Here is an 18,926-nt window from a genome sequence, read left to right as displayed (position 1 = left end):
ACAAGCATTCCCTCCCCATTATCTGTCTGCTGTTTACTGTTGCCCCATGCTGATTGTTGTTGTCTTGCTGCTGCTGTTTAGCTCTGCATGTTGAATTAGTGCTTGTGTTTGTTGCTCGTGTTCTGTCGTCGTTTGACACCATGCTTGTGTGCTAGACTGTATGTCATTTCTGTTCTGCTTGCTGTGATTGGGTGGAAGTAGTGGAGGTGTTGGAAATGTTTGGATGTTTGCTGTCATCTTTTTAACTGACATTTTGACATTTCTCTTTTAGCCCTTACACCCTCCCTTAAGAGGCTTTGCCTTTTGAAAAGCTGTCATTGTAAATAAATGTGTTTTAAATGACTTGCCTGGATAAATACAGGATGAAAAAAATAATAATTAAAAACCTCAGACAGGTCTGTGTCCACAATGAAACTAATAATGAAACACGTTGTTTTGGTAACTGTAATGGGACTATTTTTACAAACTCTTGGTAATTTATTGTATTAATGTGTGTGTGTGTGTGTGTGTGTGTGTGTGTGTGTGTGTGTGTGTGTCCTCAGTGAAGTGTATCAGTCTCTGCAGTAGCTTCCAGCTGCAGCAGTCAGTTCAGTTTCTGTTCAGTCTGACTGAGGGAGGTTTTTGTACGACGCTTTTTCACTGTGTGCACACAGCTTGACTGTTGATAGCATGCCAACTCTGACAGTAGTAAACTGCTGCATCTTCAGTCTGGACTCCACTGATGGTCAGAGTGAAGTCAGAGTTTGATCCACTGCCTGTAAAACGATCTGGAATCCCTGATTGTCGAGTGCTAGTACTATAAATGAGCAGTTTAGGAGTTTCTCCATCTCTCTGTTGGTACCAGGATAAACATGGGGTGGAACAACCCACTTTCTGACTGGTCCTACAGCTGATGGAGACGGAGCCTCCCAGAGCAGAGCTCACTGCTCCAGGCTGAGTCACTGTGACCTGGCCTCTGGACTCTGAGGATACAGAGACAAAAACATAAAGCAGCGTCACGGTTTAGTCGGCTTCATTTCAGAGGGACGGATGTTGATAGAGGAGAGGAGTTTGATTCTCTGGACTTTACCTGTGAAGCAGCAGCAGAGGAGAGTCCAGATGAGGACGGAGATCAAAGTCATGTTTTTGATGAGGAGGATTTCTGTGTCTTCTGTTGTCATGAAGGACAGCTGTCAGTCATCCAGTGTTCAACTCTCAGGACTATAAACTCTCCCAGAGCACTGGAGCATGGTGCTGCTGATGCAAAGTGGCTCTCTATGGAAATGCTCTGACTGACTCCAACAGGGACAGGGGGTTTCCTCTTCAGTGCTGAGAACACTGACTTTATAAATTATTCATGATATAATGCATAAAGAAATTGAGAAATTGGATTGGTTTACATTGGCAATTTGGGTGAAGTTGATTCCGTTGAATTACTAAAACCTATTAAAATGCATAGTCTTCATCACACAGCCCATGTGCATTTGTGTTCTCATTTGAGATCCATACACACAATTACTGGTGTGAAATGTAGAAATTAAAATGCTAAATGACAGATTCTACCAACAACGATCTGTGCACTTGTTTTATTGATGTAAACTCTTTTTTTCAGGGTTGACAGAGAATGAGAGAACACTTGTTTGAGTATGTAGACATTTCAGTAATCAGCCCTAAAGCAGAACATCTGTTTCCCTCAAACAAGCCCTGACAAACATGAACAATGTGGGACACAGAGGAACAAGTCATTACAAGCAACTGCAATAAACATTCTGGATTTAAACACAAAGCTAAAAGTTCCTCGAGACCAATAAACTTCAACATTGTTTTACTTTTTTCTCCACATTGTCTCTTTTTTGCAGCTTAACATATTCAGCTCCTTCAAATCTAAAGGGAAGAGAGAGGATGAGAATATTCATTAAAATGACTTCAAACAGGTTAATAAAAATCATGTTGCTGTCTTGAACTTTAATGTTCATTAATTCTGTTTCAGATGATTAATGGCCTTTCTCACTCTTTGTCACAAAGACTTTAAAACGACTCTTGGTATAACATGTGATGTCATGTCTCAGAGATGGGGACTCAAGTCTGAGACTCAGACTCGAGTCGCACTTAAGTCGCACAAACAGTGACTTCAGACTTGACTTGAGACTCGACCCAAAAGACTTCAGAGTTGCTTCGAGACTCGTCAACAACCTGTTTTCATGCAATTATTGCTTTTTAACTCTAAATGTATTCATGTATTTCTATTTTCTTTTATTGGCGCATACACGTTGTGGAAACGTATGACGAGCTGCATGTCCCCTGCCCTTTGCTATAATGTGCAACGTAACACATGCACTATGCCTTATGTGTGCGCACTCACACATATAAAAAAATGCATTGACAATGGCAACACCAAGTCCTCCTGGAGTTGTGCCATTTGTCATTAGTTTTGCTTTCAATAACTTTGTAAACAGTGGCAGTAAGCTAACAGCTACATGTAAGGTGTGTGGTACCAAGATAAATGATGGTGGATCAACAATGTCGGACTTCATCAGACATCTCCAAACGCTCCCAGATAGGTCAGTCAACTGCAATGTGAAAGAGACGTTACATTTAACATATATCGTCACAGGTAACAAGCTAACCATCACAAAGTGTTGTGCTAATGCTGGGAACAGGAACATTGTATCTTTATAGTTAGTAGTTGCTGAGGCTCAGACATCCATGGTGTACAGGAGGAGGGATTGACACTGAGATACATGTTGTTCTGTAATTGGTGTGGCGCTGCCTTTTTTTTTAGTGAAAGAGACGTTACATTTAGCATACATCGTCACAGGGAACAAGCTAACCATCACAAAGTGTTGTGCTAATGCTGGGATTGCCTGGGAACAGGAACATTTTGTCTTTATAGTTGTATCCATATGATGTGACAGACTTAGGTTAATATTTCACCAGGTCCGAGGGCTAGAGGGAAGTGTTAAGTAGACCCCATAAAGTTATCCTACAACTGATTTTGAGACTATTACTGTATGGATGGTCTCTGAAGTAGACTTCATTGCAGATATGCACAGATTTATTGTACAAATGCTTGATATGACATGTACAGTCTCTGGATATTAGACTCCATTATTAAATGATATATAATTAGGGGGTCAGAAGGCCAGAAGCTGATCCACCGATGGAGTCTAGACACTGATGGCGGTGTGAGGAACCCGAATATGGAACCGAGGAGCCGACGGCAGTCTGGTCGGAGGAGGAACCAGGAGCCGTGCAGGATGAAGACCGGAGGAGCAAGAGGAGGAGGAGGGTTGTGTTCTTAGCCTGAAATGACAACTGAGCAGCAGAGAGAGACAGGTTTAAAACAGGGGTGTCGTGATGTGATTGGCTTGTGAAATTCAAGGCCGCTTCTGATTGGTTAGATAAAAGTGAGCGCCTCTAACAGCTGTTCAGTTTTAGAAGAGAGAGAATGGCCCTCATTTATCAACCTAACGTAGAAACCAGCGCAGATATGAGCGCAGAAATCATCTTACGACAGGCTTCACGTGGTATTCATGAAAAGTTCGTATCACACCAATCCGAGCGTAAGAATGGTCGTACATTGATAAATGCGGCGGCTGGAAACGATCGTCATTTAAATATCACGCCCCAATATATTCTGGGTTTTGAGGCCTCGCCCCTACAATTTACGACATGGCGAGACGTAATCCGGCTGAGAAGCAACACTTTTCAGAGGTGGAGATTGAAACCCTGATATCTCAGGTTCATTTGCACTAACGTGTGTACTTTTTGGCAGCCTGAAAACTGTTATTAAAGGCTGTAGAAAGAATGCGGAATGGAAAGAGATCACTGATGCGGTCAACAGTGTTGCCGTAGTAAATCGGACTCCAGCTGAAGTTTAGCCTATTTAATTTATACATCCTTGACACATTTTCTATAGTCCTAATAGTAATATACAGGCTTCTATTGCAATCTATTAGGCCTACATGTAGGTGTACCTATAATTAAATAAACACACGGTAGCGGAGTTTATGCAGTGTCTTTTATTTTACTCGTGTTTGTCGGAACGAGGCAACAGCTGAGGGAGAGCGCGTGTCCTCCGCACCCCCCCGTGCTGGACCCTGTCTCCTGACAGCAGAGGGGCTGGAAAAACATGCCAAAATAACTTGGTCAATGGCAGAAATAAATCATTCACTTGAAAGAGAAACAAAAAACTGAAGAATAAATAAAAATGTTGTGCATCGTCATGTTTCCTGTATTGAATATCATTGCCAAACATAACACTATAGGCTACATTTTAAAAGTGAGGAATAATATCCTGTCTCCTTCATATAGCCCTCAGTTGGTGGCTGTTCTGGACACTGCTCTCTGGGCATCGGGTCATCTGGCTCCATCGCTACATTTATGGCACCGTGTTTTCCTGTGCGATGTTGTGCAGAACCCCACAGGCTAAAACAATGTTGCAGACCGGCGCATAGAGGTCTTCTAAAAGAGCCAGATCTGCCATTGCTGATATGTGATCAACTGATGACTTCTGCTTCTCCTGTTAAACTGATTATATGCTGCACCGCAAGTCCATACTGACTCGAAAACTTGCGTACACGAGTTCAGACCAGACGTGAGATTTGATCGCAGCCTACGCTCACGTCGAAATTGATAAATGCCGAGCTTTGCGTAGGAATCGGCGTACGCCCGTCGTACGCCTGTTTTAGGTCGTACGCACGTTTCATAAATGAGGGCCAATGTGATTAAGTTTAGAAGTCTTCCTGCAAGATTTTACACTGAGCTCCATTACAGTGTTAGGGACTGATCAGATGGCCAGAGACTTGGTTTTGTGATTGTGGACTCTGAACTCATGCTTGATACTGACGCTGACGATGTATTAATCCATTCAGCTGAGGGATCAGTGAGAAATATAAAGAGGTAAAGGACATTAACGTCTTGTACATCATTGTTTTAGGAAAACAACTGAAGTAAATGTATTTTCAAAGATGGAAGGTGTAGCCTAGTATGTCATATTTTATAGTGTGTGTGTGTGTGTGTGTGTGTGTGTGTGTGTGTGTGTGTGTGTGTGTGTGTGTGTGTGTAATTCCAAACTTGGTTGACTTTGAGGGATTTGCTGTTTCAGTTGTTTTATGTTTTTAGTGTTTTTGTGTATTTTGTATATTTTGTATTTGCATGTACTGTATGTGTGGTTATACTGCTGCCTGCCTTGGCCAGGACACTCTTGAAAAAGAGATTTTTAATCTCAACGAGTTTCTTTCTGGTTTAATAAAGGTTAACAAAAAAAAAAAACTCCTGACATTGTATTTGTAAATGAGGCTATGAAATCTGTATTTATCTTTGAGGAAGGTTTTGATCTGTATATGGACACTTGCTACTATTCCAAACTATTGAAATGTCATCCACTGGTAGATCTCATTCACCAACTTGGATACAACTAATAACTCTGGTATTTGGAAGCTTAGGCCATGTCCATTAGAATGTGGTCAGGGGGATGCAGCTAGGGGGGGCTGCAAGAATAGGAGGCAAAAAGAGTTGCAAAATTCTTTTTTTTCAGCTATCATGAGGAGCATGCAAATATGGAGACAGGGATGCTTTGTTTATCCTTAATGTGTTGAGTATTATAAATGGAAAGACCTGTAAAAGTATGTGAGCCATGTAGACCTGTCACATTGTCAATGACTCTTCCCACAGTATTTGGATCTTATTGTCTTTCGATGCCTTTCAGATCCAAATAAAAGCATTTAAGTGTGTGTGTGTGTGTGTGTGTGTGTGTGTGTGTGTGTGTGTCCTCCAGTGAAGTGTATCAGTCTCTGCAGTAGCTTCCAGCTGCAGCAGTCAGTTCAGTTTCTGTTCAGTCTGACTGAGGGAGGTTTTTGTACGACGCTTTTTCACTGTGTGAACACACCCCCACTGTGATAACTCTGACAGTAGTAAACTGCTGCATCTTCAGTCTGGACTCCACTGATGGTCAGAGTGAAGTCAGAGTTTGATCCACTGCCTGTAAAACGATCTGGAATCCCTGATTGTCGATTGCTAGTAATATAAATGAGCAGTTTAGGAGTTTCTCCATCTCTCTGTTGGTACCAGTGTAGATAGCTCCCACCATAAACCCTCTGACTGGTCCTACAGCTGATGGAGACGGAGCCTCCCAGAGCAGAGCTCACTGCTCCAGGCTGAGTCACTGTGACCTGGCCTCTGGACTCTGAGGATACAGAGACAAAAACATAAAGCAGCGTCACGGTTTAGTCGGCTTCATTTCAGAGGGACGGATGTTGATAGAGGAGAGGAGTTTGATTCTCTGGACTTTACCTGTGAAGCAGCAGCAGAGGAGAGTCCAGATGAGGACGGAGATCAAAGTCATGTTTTTGATGAGGAGGATTTCTGTGTCTTCTGTTGTCATGAAGGACAGCTGTCAGTCATCCAGTGTTCAACTCTCAGGACTATAAACTCTCCCAGAGCACTGGAGCATGGTGCTGCTGATGCAAAGTGGCTCTCTATGGAAATGCTCTGACTGACTCCAACAGGGACTTGGATTACTCTGATGATGCTGTTCATCAATGGATCAATCACTTTATCAGAGTATTGATTAGGATCTTTCAATAACACTTTGACTTCTTGACAAATCTTTCAAAATGTTTGATTTAGGCTTCCGAGGACCAGCTGGAACATATAAAATGATTTTATTCCCTATGCCAAATAGGCATTGAACACAGAATAACTGCATTTATTTAGCAATTTTTTAATATTTGCTCTCTTGTATTTTTTATTAGACTTATTTGCTGCGACCTGCCCATTTCCACTATTTTATATTGTATTTTGTATACTCTGTATGTTTTAAATGATCAACACTGGCCTCTTAACGGCTGGGAGCAGAGAGGCAGGACACATATGCAAACACACAGAGTCAGTGAACTGTAGCTGTCCTCAACATGTCATGCTGTTTCCCCCTCAGTGCTGACAGCATGGACCTACATACAGTGGCAAGAAAAAGTACGTGAAGCTTTTGGAATTTAATGGTTTTCTGAATACATTTGACATAAAATGTGATCTGATCTTCATGTAAGTCAAGGGTAATGACAAATATAATGTGTCTAAAGTAATAACACAAAATTTTTTTGAGCTCCCATGTCTTTGTTGAGAACAACTAAAAAAACTGCATCGTGCTTGTGGAAAAAGTACGTGAACCCTTGAGTTAATGACCTCCAAAAAGCTAACTGGAGTCAGCTTTTAGCACACGTGGAGTCTCGTTAAGATAATGAGTTTGGAGGTGTGGACTACAGCTACTTTGACTGATAAAAACTCCTCAAACTTTTGGAGTTTGCGCTGCACAAGAAGAACACACTTATGTGAGCCATGACTCGCCAAAAAGAGCTTTCAGAGGATCTATGATCAAGAATTGTTGATTTACATGAAGCTGGCAAGGGTTACACAGTTATTTCAAAGACTTTAGAAATTCATGTGCAAATTGTGCAAATTTCAATTTACAAGTTCAGATTTTTTTACAAGCTCTCGTGTTTTTTTTTTTTTTTTTTTTTCAGACTTCAAATTCAGATCACGTGTGTGAATATTTTTTACAAGTGCAAATTTTAGTTTTACAAGTGCAAAGTTTTTCAGACCATGTGTGTGAATATTTTTTACAAGTGCAAATTTTAGTTTTACAAGTGCAAAGTTTTTCAGACCATGTGTGTGAATATTTTTTACAAGTGCAAATTTTAACATACAAGTTCAGATTTTTTGTTCTGCAAGTTCTCACATCGTATTCTACAAGCTCTCACGTTTTGCACCATATTTACCTTCATATTATTCCATAGCTTGGACTTGGAAGAAGTAACAGACACTATTACTGATTACGTAACATTTTGTAGAGATAACGTGTTAACTCAGAAGTCTATAACTTTGTATCCCAACAATGAATCTAATATTTCCAAGGAAATTAAAGAGTTTTTAGTCCGTAGAAAAATAGCATTTAAAAATGGGGATATTGTGGCAATGAGGAATATCCCAAAAAAACTCAATAGCAAATTATTAAAGGCAAGGAGGAAGGAGAAGGAGACATTTGAACCCCACTGCTCCATTATGAATATGAAAAAAATGTGGGATCCCATGAAATTTAGGACAAACCTGAAAAACCTCTTGAATTAAATAACTTTTATGCAAGGTTTTGATTGGCTGAGTTCTAGTAGGATAAAATAGAGGCCCTAGACTCATTACCTGCACTGAATCCCCCAAAAATCACTATTGACCAGCATGTAGTACAGAGTCTTTTCTCACCCACCTGCCCTAGGAAGGCTGCTGGACCAGACGGCATTTCTGGGTCTCTGCTGAAATGATGCAGCGTAGAGCTGGCAGAGGCCTTGGGTCCAGCACCACCTATTCATTAAAAAGCTGAATGACCTTAATGTCCATCCCTCATTATTAGGTGGTACCACTGGTTTCTACCGAATGGTAAACAGCAGGTCAGTGTTAATGGTACTCTCTCAGAGTGGAGAACTTGAAGCACCGGAGCCCCCCAGGGTTGAGTCAGTTCACCTGTCCTTTTTACCCTTTACACAGATGAGTATAGAAGCTATAATCCCAACAACTATATCATTACATGTTCTGATGATACTGCCATCCTAGCTTTAATAAAAAAGGACAGTAAAAAAAAAAAAAAAAAAAAAGCTTTTAAATAGCAGATAAACTAATGTCTAGGTCAAGAAGGTCTGGGAGGATCTCTTTGGTTTTACTACAATTAAATGATTTACTTAAAGGGATTAGTGTTTTAGGAACCTTGCTGTGGTGTTTGTTCGATAACATCTATGTATGTTTTTCACACACATCTTATCTTATAGTCTTACTGTGTGTGTGTGTGTGTGTGTGTGTGTGTGTGTGTGTGTGTGTGTGTGTGTGTGTGTGTGTGTGTCCTCAGTGAAGTGTATCAGTCTCTGCAGTAGCTTCCAGCTGCAGCAGTCAGTTCAGTTTCTGTTCAGTCTGACTGAGGGAGGTTTTTGTACGACGCTTTTTCACTGTGTGAACACATCCTGACTGTTGATTTCATGATAACTCTGACAGTAGTAAACTGCTGCATCTTCAGTCTGGACTCCACTGATGGTCAGAGTGAAGTCAGAGTCTGATCCACTGCCTGTAAAACGATCTGGAATCCCTGATTCTTGCTCAGTAGCACGGTAAATGAGCAGTTTAGGAGTTTCTCCATCTCTGTTGGTACCAGGCTAAAAAGTCAGAATTATAAACATCCTGACTGGTCCTACAGCTGATGGAGACGGAGCCTCCCAGAGCAGAGCTCACTGCTCCAGGCTGAGTCACTGTGACCTGGCCTCTGGACTCTGAGGATACAGAGACAAAAACATAAAGCAGCGTCACGGTTTAGTCGGCTTCATTTCAGAGGGACGGATGTTGATAGAGGAGAGGAGTTTGATTCTCTGGACTTTACCTGTGAAGCAGCAGCAGAGGAGAGTCCAGATGAGGACGGAGATCAAAGTCATGTTTTTGATGAGGAGGATTTCTGTGTCTTCTGTTGTCATGAAGGACAGCTGTCAGTCATCCAGTGTTCAACTCTCAGGACTATAAACTCTCCCAGAGCACTGGAGCATGGTGCTGCTGATGCAAAGTGGCTCTCTATGGAAATGCTCTGACTGACTCCAACAGGGACTTGGATTACTCTGATGATGCTGTTCATCAATGGATCAATCACTTTATCAGAGTATTGATTAGGATCTTTCAATAACACTTTGACTTCTTGACAAATCTTTCAAAATGTTCGATTTAGGCTTCCCAGGACCAGCTGGAATATATAAAAGAAGTCTTTTATTTCCTATGCCAAACAGGCATTGAACACAGAATAACTGCATTTCTTTTGCAATTTTTTAATATTTGCTCTCTTGTATTTTTTAATAGACTTATTTGCTGCCACCTGCCCATTTGCACTATTTTATATTGTATTTTGTATACTCTGTATGTTTTAAATGATCAACACTGGCCTCTTAACGGCTGGGAGCAGAGAGGCAGGACACATATGCAAACACACAGAGTCAGTGAACTGTAGCTGTCCTCAACATGTCATGCTGTTTCCCCCTCAGTGCTGACAGCATGGACCTACATACAGTGGCAAGAAAAAGTACGTGAAGCTTTTGGAATTTAATGGTTTTCTGAATACATTTTTCATAAAATGTGATCTGATCTTCATGTAAGTCAAGGGTATTGACAAATATAATATGTCTAAAATAATAACGCAACATTTTTTTGATCTTCCATGTCTTTATTGAGAACACCTAAAAAAACAGCATCGTGCTTGTGTAAAAAGTACATGAACCCTTGAGTTAATGACCTCCAAAAAGCTAATTGGAGTCAGCTTTTAGCACACGTGGAGTCTAGTTAAGATAATGAGTTTGGAGGTGTGGACTACAGCTACTTTGACTGATAAAAAGCTCTCAAACTTTTGGAGTTTGCACTGCACAAGAACACACTTATGTGAGCTGTGCCTCGCCAAAAAGAGCTTTCAGAGGATCTATGATCAAGAATTGTTGATTTACAAGAAGCTGGCAAGGGTTACAAAGTTATTTCAAAGACTTTAGAAATTCATCTGTGTACAGTTAGGCAAACAATCTACAAATGGAGACACTTTGGGACTATTGCTGCTCTACCAAGAAGTGGGCGCCCAGTCAAAAATACACCAAGAGCACAATGAAGACTCATCATGAGGTCAAGAAACAATCCTGAATGACAGCCAGAGATTTTAAGGCATCATTGGAACTGGCTGACATCTCTGTTCATTAGTCTACAATAATAAGAACATTGCTGTACACCTGAAGTTTGCAAAAGAGCACAAATATTTTGTGTACTGATGAGACTGAGATTGATTTGGATAAAACACACCACACTACACCTGGCGTAGAAAGGGCGCGGCATATCATGAAAACATCATCCCAACCGTAAAGTATGGGGGAGCAAACCTCATGATTTGGGCCTGCTTTGCTGCATCAGGGCCTGGCCAGCTTGGAATCATTGAGGTGAAGATGAGTTCCCAAATACATCAGACAATTCTTCAGTATAATGTGAGAACGTCTGTATGTCAGCTGAAACTGTGTAGAAGGTGGGTGATATATATTTTTTTTTAATTTTTTTTTTTTAATTTTTTTTTTTAAAGGGACGACACAAGACACCGCAGCAAGTCCACAACAGAATGGCTTCAGAAAAACTAAATCCACCTTTTTGGAATGGCCAAGTCAGAGCCCAGACCTCAACCTAATAGATATGAATTGACAACACAGTCTCACTCCCTACTCGTCAAATGTATGACGCGTGGTCAAGGACCCCTAGCGTCAAGTTTCAACGGAAGAGGTGTACCCTTGACGTTGTTTTTCGATGTGGGGGTCCGTCAGATAGACATTCATGTTATTACCTCACCGTCAGATATCGACGAAAGAAAAAACTTGCCCCCCTTTAACTCGAAATCTGTGACAGTTTTTATTATTGGTATTTTTAGCCCAATAACCGCTGTTGTAATCAACATTATTCACGAGATATTATCATGGTTTATATGTATTTCTTTTAATGTTGTTATTTCGGCCAGGGAAGCTGAGTTGTTTTCTTCTTTATTTATATTTTTTAAACTATAACGCTACTTCTATCAACATTTATTTAGATGTTATCATGGTATTCATTTTTTTATTTTAATAATACTATTTTGGTCTCATTACCGGTGAAATATTACAGTATATGCTGTAATACAGAACATTCCAATATGATCCGAGCTAGACTCATTCAAAGCCGATATCCCCCAATGCAATGCGGCCTTTCATTCATAGAATTGGGCAGCGATCAGCTGGTCTTTAACGCCAGTATCGCTTCAATATACATATATATACAGTCAGTGGTTTTGTTCCAGTAAGTTATGAACCATAATAACATTTAAACAAATCCGCGGAATACTCCGGAAGTGACGTAGAATGTCCCGCTCTGTGGATAAGAAGATAAAAATACATAATATTCGTAATATTGATGTTTTTTTCTAACGTATTTGAGGAGTTAAACAATAAAGATAGCAATAATAATAAAATACAGTTTCATGTATTTGTCTCATGTGCTGTTTGCTCGGTCGGCCGGCATCAATCTGAAATGGAGACAGCAGAAAGAGGAGCCGAACGAGTCCCCCCACCCACCCTGGAAGAACTACAAGTGCTCAAGCTTTGTAACAGCTTCTGTGGTGTCTCTTATGGGAGTTGTAGTTTTAAAGTATATTGGTATATTTTTCATAATTAGAAGTTGGCAGTGTATAATTTTGGATACACCCTGGGGTTTGTTGGGATGGGGAACACACTGGTGTCATCAGATTTTAAAAATAAAATCGTTAAATAGGTGAAAATAGCTTATAACCATATTTGACAGTGCTTACATTGGGTAAACTTTGGAGACCATATCTACATGACAGCTGAGGTCCAGAGCCTTCTATAACAGCTGGTCCTAATGTGTGTAGCACCTTCTGTTGCTAAATGACCAGTCTTCAAAGATGGACAGGGTTCAAGGTTCAGAGATCAATATCTCAAAGCAGGAGTGATGTATCCTCTCCAGACTGACATGTGTTCCTCTCCAGGTTGAAAAGTTTCCAACGATGTCTTTGCTATAGTCCTACGACAACGTTTTCATTTTTACATATCATAGAGACCACTTTGCTGGAGATACTTTATTGTCCCCAGAGGGATATTTGCCTTGAGTTCAAATGCTTCACACATAACACTGGACATATTGTTTTTGTCATACAGATGACATATACTTACAATAAAAAAAAAAAACATTAACAAAGTGATATGCAGCCAGACTGAAGCACATTATCAGCCACAATCTATTGCTCATCTTTCACAAACAGTGAAAAGACCTACACACAACCCTATATGCATTATATCATGAAGCTATTCCACAACCATCCTTAAGCAACATTATTTAAAGTTTTAATTGAGGTCCAAATTAGGCCTATATTTTAGAAATATTTAGTTTGCATTGGGGTGCTAGCAGAGGATAGGAGCTACTTGGCAGGGAGAATGAAGATCAGACCATATTCTCTGTGCTTGCCTGGAGAGACTGATTTCTATTCCTCTCCACAACCTTCATGACAGTCACCTGACAACCAAACTTTAAATGAGATGTTTTTATATTGTATAACATAAACCCTCTGATTCCCTGTGTCTGCTCTAAATGATAACACACGGGCCTTCCAGCCAAAGGTGTTGTCCATATGAACACCAAGGTGCCTATAGGAGCAGAGCCGATCGATTGGTTCATCATTTATGACCTCTGATACCCTCTGACGCATGTCACAACCAACTTCTCAGTTTGTGAAAAAAATGCCAAAACACACGTTGTATATGTACACATACCCAAACAAAGTTATATACATCTCTGTGAACAAAAAGCTCGGCAACAATCTGCTTAGCCTTGTAATTTCCTGAAATGCTTCCTAAAACTAGTCCCTTCTTAATTTTGAAGGCTATATGGCTACAAGCTATAACCACAGTGATTGATGTGAGGATCATCTTCTGAATATCACAATTAATATGTTAGGCCTACCATAAATTGATATTTCAAAAAAAGTCAGTTATTTGCTCAATTTGTGTTTCTCTGTTCTGTGCACCATTCAATAGTATCAGGTTCATATTGTGGAATCTGTTCTGTATGTCTGAATGAAATGGTGCTAATAAAAAACTGAACTAAAAAAAAAAGTAATTTATTTAAAACAACTAATAATGCAGTGTGATGTTAAATAAAGCTAAGTCCCACACAAACATAAGCTCATGTTTTTTCCCTTTAGTCTTTTCTATTAAAATTCATCAACCACAAAATTAGAAAATTGCGTTTTTAAATAACGATGAAAATAAGATAAAAAATGCTTCTAGTTTAGTTTTGTTTTCAACAACAGAACAAGTCAAAACAAATGCAAATAAGTCAAACATAAGCATACACATTTTTTTTTCATTATTGATATATTTATTGTACATATTCTCACATAGGCTACAACATGCAGCAAGTTTTCACAGAAGCCATGCGGTAATTACTACGTCACTTCTGGAGTCTTTGATACATACTATGATAATATCTAAATATATGTTGCTAGATGTAGCATTATAGTTTAAAAATATCAATAAACAACAAAGCAATCCAGCTTCCCTGGCCGAAATAGACCAAAATAATAACATTAAAAGAAGTACAATTAAACCATGATAATATCTGGTGAATAAATGTTGATTAAAACAGCGGTTATTGGGCTAAAAATACCAATAATAGCAAAGCTGTATACAGCTTCTCTGTAGAGAAAGAAACGTGCTGTGATCAGGGAATCTGTGCATAGACCACGGATGATGCCTGTCATTGACTTACATAGGCATCGCATCCGTGGGCCCGTCACTGAATTTTTGGCGAATCTGCGTTCATTTCACGCAGTTCTGTGAGACTAGGTTGCCTCATTATTAGGTGGTACCACTGGTTTCTACCGAATGGTAAACAGCAGGTCAGTGTTAATGGTACTCTCTCAGAGTGGAGAACTTGAAGCACCGGAGCCCCCCAGGGTTGAGTCTGTTCACCTGTCCTTTTTACCCTTTACACAGATGAGTATAGAAGCTATAATCACAACAACTATATCATTACATGTTCTGATGATACTGCCATCCTAGCTTTAATAAAACAAGGACAGTGATCTATCTAACTACCTTTCAGAGATTCAGAGGTTTGTAAAATGGTGTGATGACAAACACCTTTTTCTGAATGTAAAAAAAAACTAAGGACATGTTGTGAATAGATGAAAAAATGAATTTGTCCCTGTGTCAATAAAGCTTTTAAATAGCAGATAAACTAATGTCTAGGTCAAGAAGTACTGGGAGGATCTCTTTGGTTTTACTACAATAAATTATTTAATTAAAGGGATTAGTGTTTTAGGAACCTTGCTGTGTTGTTTGTTCGATAACATCTATCTAAGTTTTTTTTGTACGTTTTTTTTGTGTGTGTGTGTGTGTGTGTGTGTGTGTGTGTGTGTGTGTGTGTGTGTGTGTGTCCTCAGTGAAGTGTATCAGTCTCTGCAGTAGCTTCCAGCTGCAGCAGTCAGTTCAGTTTCTGTTCAGTCTGACTGAGGGAGGTTTTTGTACAACGCTTTTTCACTGTGTGCAGACCCACTGGCTGTTGATGGAATGCCAACTCTTACAGTAGTAAACTGCTGCATCTTCAGTCTGGACTCCACTGATGGTCAGAGTGAAGTCAGAGTTTGATCCACTGCCTGTAAAACGATCTGGAATCCCTGATTGTCGAGTGCTAGTATAGTAAATGAGCAGTTTAGGAGTTTCTCCATCTCTCTGTTGGTACCACTCTAGATAGTTAATGTGTGTAACAGCCTGACTGGTCCTACAGCTGATGGAGACGGAGCCTCCCAGAGCAGAGCTCACTGCTCCAGGCTGAGTCACTGTGACCTGGCCTCTGGACTCTGAGGATACAGAGACAAAAACATAAAGCAGCGTCACGGTTTAGTCGGCTTCATTTCAGAGGGACGGATGTTGATAGAGGAGAGGAGTTTGATTCTCTGGACTTTACCTGTGAAGCAGCAGCAGAGGAGAGTCCAGATGAGGACGGAGATCAAAGTCATGTTTTTGATGAGGAGGATTTCTGTGTCTTCTGTTGTCATGAAGGACAGCTGTCAGTCATCCAGTGTTCAACTCTCAGGACTATAAACTCTCCCAGAGCACTGGAGCATGGTGCTGCTGATGCAAAGTGGCTCTCTATGGAAATGCTCTGACTGACTCCAACAGGGACTTGGATTACTCTGATGATGCTGTTCATCAATGGATCAATCACTTTATCAGAGTATTGATTAGGAATGTTTTCACTGCTCATTTGAATGAGTCTTTGGTTTGAGTTTGATGCACAAAAAAGTCTTAATATATATATTATATATCAAGAATATTTTGTGGATTATCTCTAATTACCTACCACACAAATCAACATCACTGTGGGACAAATTTAAACACAATTATTATTCATCATGATCTACAATAAACATGTGTTCATGACATTTGTTTGGGAGAATTTATTAGAAAGATTTTTTTAGAACTTGTTTCATTTAGTTTCACTGAAGGAGAAAATAATAGTTGGTAGATATTTAACAATTCACAATGAAAATGTTAAACATTTGTACAGATTGTGTATCTTTTTAAACTCTTTAACCAGTTCTAACATATAATGTGTAAACTGTGAATGTGTTTTGGTGAGTTTGTTTGTGTCAAAGTCAGAGAGCCGTGTCTCTCTACAGTGAGAGGTTTTTGTCAATTCAATGACTTTGTATCACTGTGGTGGACTTTTGGTGGAGGAACCAGACTGAATGTTAACTGTAAGTACATTAGACTCCTTTAATCACTCACATTTTATGTTTGTTCCATTTGAACATCATAATTCTAAAACCTACTATGTTTTGTCAGATTTTTTAAATTTAATATATTTGCATCAATTCTTGAAGGCTTCACCGTCGTTAACCCGACAAAAAACCACTCTGATGAATAATCTTGTTGCACTAAAACTTTCTAAGGTCTTATCAGTTGTTGTAGAAAACTACTCAGCATTAGTCTGTGTGAAGAAAATATTTGTAAAAGTTAAAGTTTTTATAATCTGGCTCAAGAACTGTGCCGATAATCTTTGGTTCAGTGTTTGATGTGAATAAGTATTACTCCATCTTTCTCCCAGAATAATGATTTTGAAGCTATTGGACATATTTTTGTGAAAAGTAATTCAGTAGTTAACAATATTCATTTGGAAGTTTTGAGTAATGAAGGCTGACTGTTCAGTGATGATTCCTGCTTACATGAACAGAACAAAGAAATATCATTAATGAGGTTTTCGTTTAGGACAAGAAATGTGTAAGAAAGTTAAAACAGTAAAAGCCTCACAATCTCCATCTTATGTGGATTATTTTGAACTATTAAACTCTGAAAGTTTAGTAAAAGAGAGCCAGTTTGAACTTTTTATCTTTAGTACTGAAACCTGTCTGTTGTCACGGTTCAGCAGTGATGCCTGTCTGTTGCCATGGTTACTGAGCTCAGAGAGGGAAGTGAAACATTTTAAGAGCAGTTTGATCCAATCTGAGGAAGAGCAGCAGAACTAGTAGCCTCCTCTGCTGCAGCCAACAGGCTAGAGTTTAGTTGACCTCATATCAACTTTATTAATCTCTCTCTCTCTGCAGTGGGTCGAGCCGGTGATGTCCGTCCCACCCTGACGGTGCTGCCCCCCTCCAGTGAGGAGCTGCTGCAGGGGAAGGCCACGCTCATGTGCCTGGCCAACAAGGGCTTCCCCTCAGACTGGAGTCTGGCCTGGAAGGTGGACGGCAGCAGCAGCAGCAGCTGGGAGGAGAGCAGGAGCCCCGGGGTGCTGGGGAAGGACGGCAAATACAGCTGGAGCAGCACCCTGAGGCTCCCTAAAGACCAGTGGGAGAAGGTGGGCTCTGTGACCTGTGAGGCCACCCAGGGCTCCCAGACTCCACTCTCAGAGACACTGAGGAGAGACCAGTGTTCCCAGTCCTGACCTGACTCACTGGGACTCTGCTACTGGTTTCACTCTGATACTGATCTCAGTCTGCTCTCTGCTACTCTCTCTCTCTCTCTCTCTCTCTCTCTCTCTCTCTCTCTCTCTCTCTCTCTCTCTCTCTCTCTCTCTCTCTACAGTTTCATCACAATTTGAAAGTCCATCTTGTGTTGCTTGCAGTAATGCTGATATTCTCTGTATGTTAAAACAATAAAGACAAATGTATCAACTTAATGTCGTCCGAGCTTATTGATCCAAGAATGACTGCCGTCATGTGTTCCTTTCTTAAATGAATATCTACAGTATCAATGAAATCCTGAGAGAGTTTTTCTCTGTAGCATTTCCATGAGCTGATTCTTTTAGAAAGAAGTGATGAGATGATGTAATGCAGGTCCCATCTGCTCGGTGCAGCCTGACAGGGTTTAGCTGTGGTGTCCTACAGCAGGTATGGAGCTGGTGGGAAAGGATGAAAGTCAAACTCTGGTCAGCACCACTGTTACTGCTCTCCTTGACAAAGTCAATGTGAGAGAAAGTCAACAGAGATTCTTTGGGTTTTTCTCCCAACAATAATGGTCACCACTGTCATCTAATGTGTCTGATCTAAAGCAGGTAACAGGTAGATGGGAATGACCTGCTGTGCTGTGCTCTTTGATACAGAAGTGGTTTTAGATCTTGTGGTAATCTGATCTCCTCAGTGCATAACTTCATATCACATTAACTGTTCTGATAGGAACTTTTTGGCATTTATGTTTCTAGTAAAACTTTGTTCATCACAATGTGAAAAGAGTCTTAAGAGTCCACCACTGTTTGTTTCATTAGCGATAGAAGTTGACACACGTTCTTCTCATCATATTCTGTTCAAAGTTCCCAAAACAAATACTGTCTTCTCTCTGTCGTCATTACAGTCTGCTGCAGCCAAAGACTGGAACTATCTGCAAAAAAACCACTAAAGCTGAAAACTTGTATCTTCATGTCAGCTTTTAACAACTCTGTTATGGACCTTCTCTCTGATACATGCGGCTGTTTTGGGAACCACAAGCATTCCCTCCCCATTATCTGTCTGCTGTTTACTGTTGCCCCATGCTGATTGTTGTTGTCTTGCTGCTGCTGTTTAGCTCTGCATGTTGAATTAGTGCTTGTGTTTGTTGCTCGTGTTCTGTCGTCGTTTGACACCATGCTTGTGTGCTAGACTGTATGTCATTTCTGTTCTGCTTGCTGTGATTGGGTGGAAGTAGTGGAGGTGTTGGAAATGTTTGGATGTTTGCTGTCATCTTTTTAACTGACAATATGATATTTCTCTATTAGCCCTTACACCCTCCCTTAAGAGGCTTTGCCTTTTGCAAAGCTGACATTTTAAATATACAGTATACATATGTGTTTTAATGACTTGCCTGGATAAATACAAGGAAAAAAAAACA

General features: G+C 40.2%; 1 pseudogene and 3 gene segments (V, D, J or C); 1 reads left to right on the top strand and 3 right to left on the bottom strand.

The window, feature by feature from the left end:
• Nucleotides 1-636: 636 nt before the first annotated feature.
• Nucleotides 637-1,121, bottom strand: LOC114568562 (Ig kappa chain V region 3374-like). The segment is given in 2 exon segments: nucleotides 637-962; nucleotides 1,070-1,121. Coding segments are annotated over 2 exon segments (378 nt in total).
• Nucleotides 1,122-5,852: 4,731 nt separating this feature from the next.
• Nucleotides 5,853-6,325, bottom strand: LOC114568561 (Ig kappa chain V-III region PC 4050-like). The segment is given in 2 exon segments: nucleotides 5,853-6,166; nucleotides 6,274-6,325. Coding segments are annotated over 2 exon segments (366 nt in total).
• Nucleotides 6,326-8,966: 2,641 nt separating this feature from the next.
• Nucleotides 8,967-9,446, bottom strand: LOC114568560 (Ig kappa chain V region 2717-like; annotated as a pseudogene).
• Nucleotides 9,447-16,191: 6,745 nt separating this feature from the next.
• Nucleotides 16,192-17,742, top strand: LOC114568559 (Ig kappa-b4 chain C region-like). The segment is given in 2 exon segments: nucleotides 16,192-16,324; nucleotides 17,180-17,742. Coding segments are annotated over 2 exon segments (462 nt in total).
• Nucleotides 17,743-18,926: the final 1,184 nt, after the last annotated feature.

This window comes from Perca flavescens, chromosome 14 (genome assembly GCF_004354835.1).
Source record: "Perca flavescens isolate YP-PL-M2 chromosome 14, PFLA_1.0, whole genome shotgun sequence".
Taxonomy (NCBI): Eukaryota; Metazoa; Chordata; class Actinopteri; order Perciformes; family Percidae; genus Perca; species Perca flavescens.
Note: the sequence above shows the minus strand (reverse complement) of the source record. Positions and strands in the feature narration are given on the sequence as shown.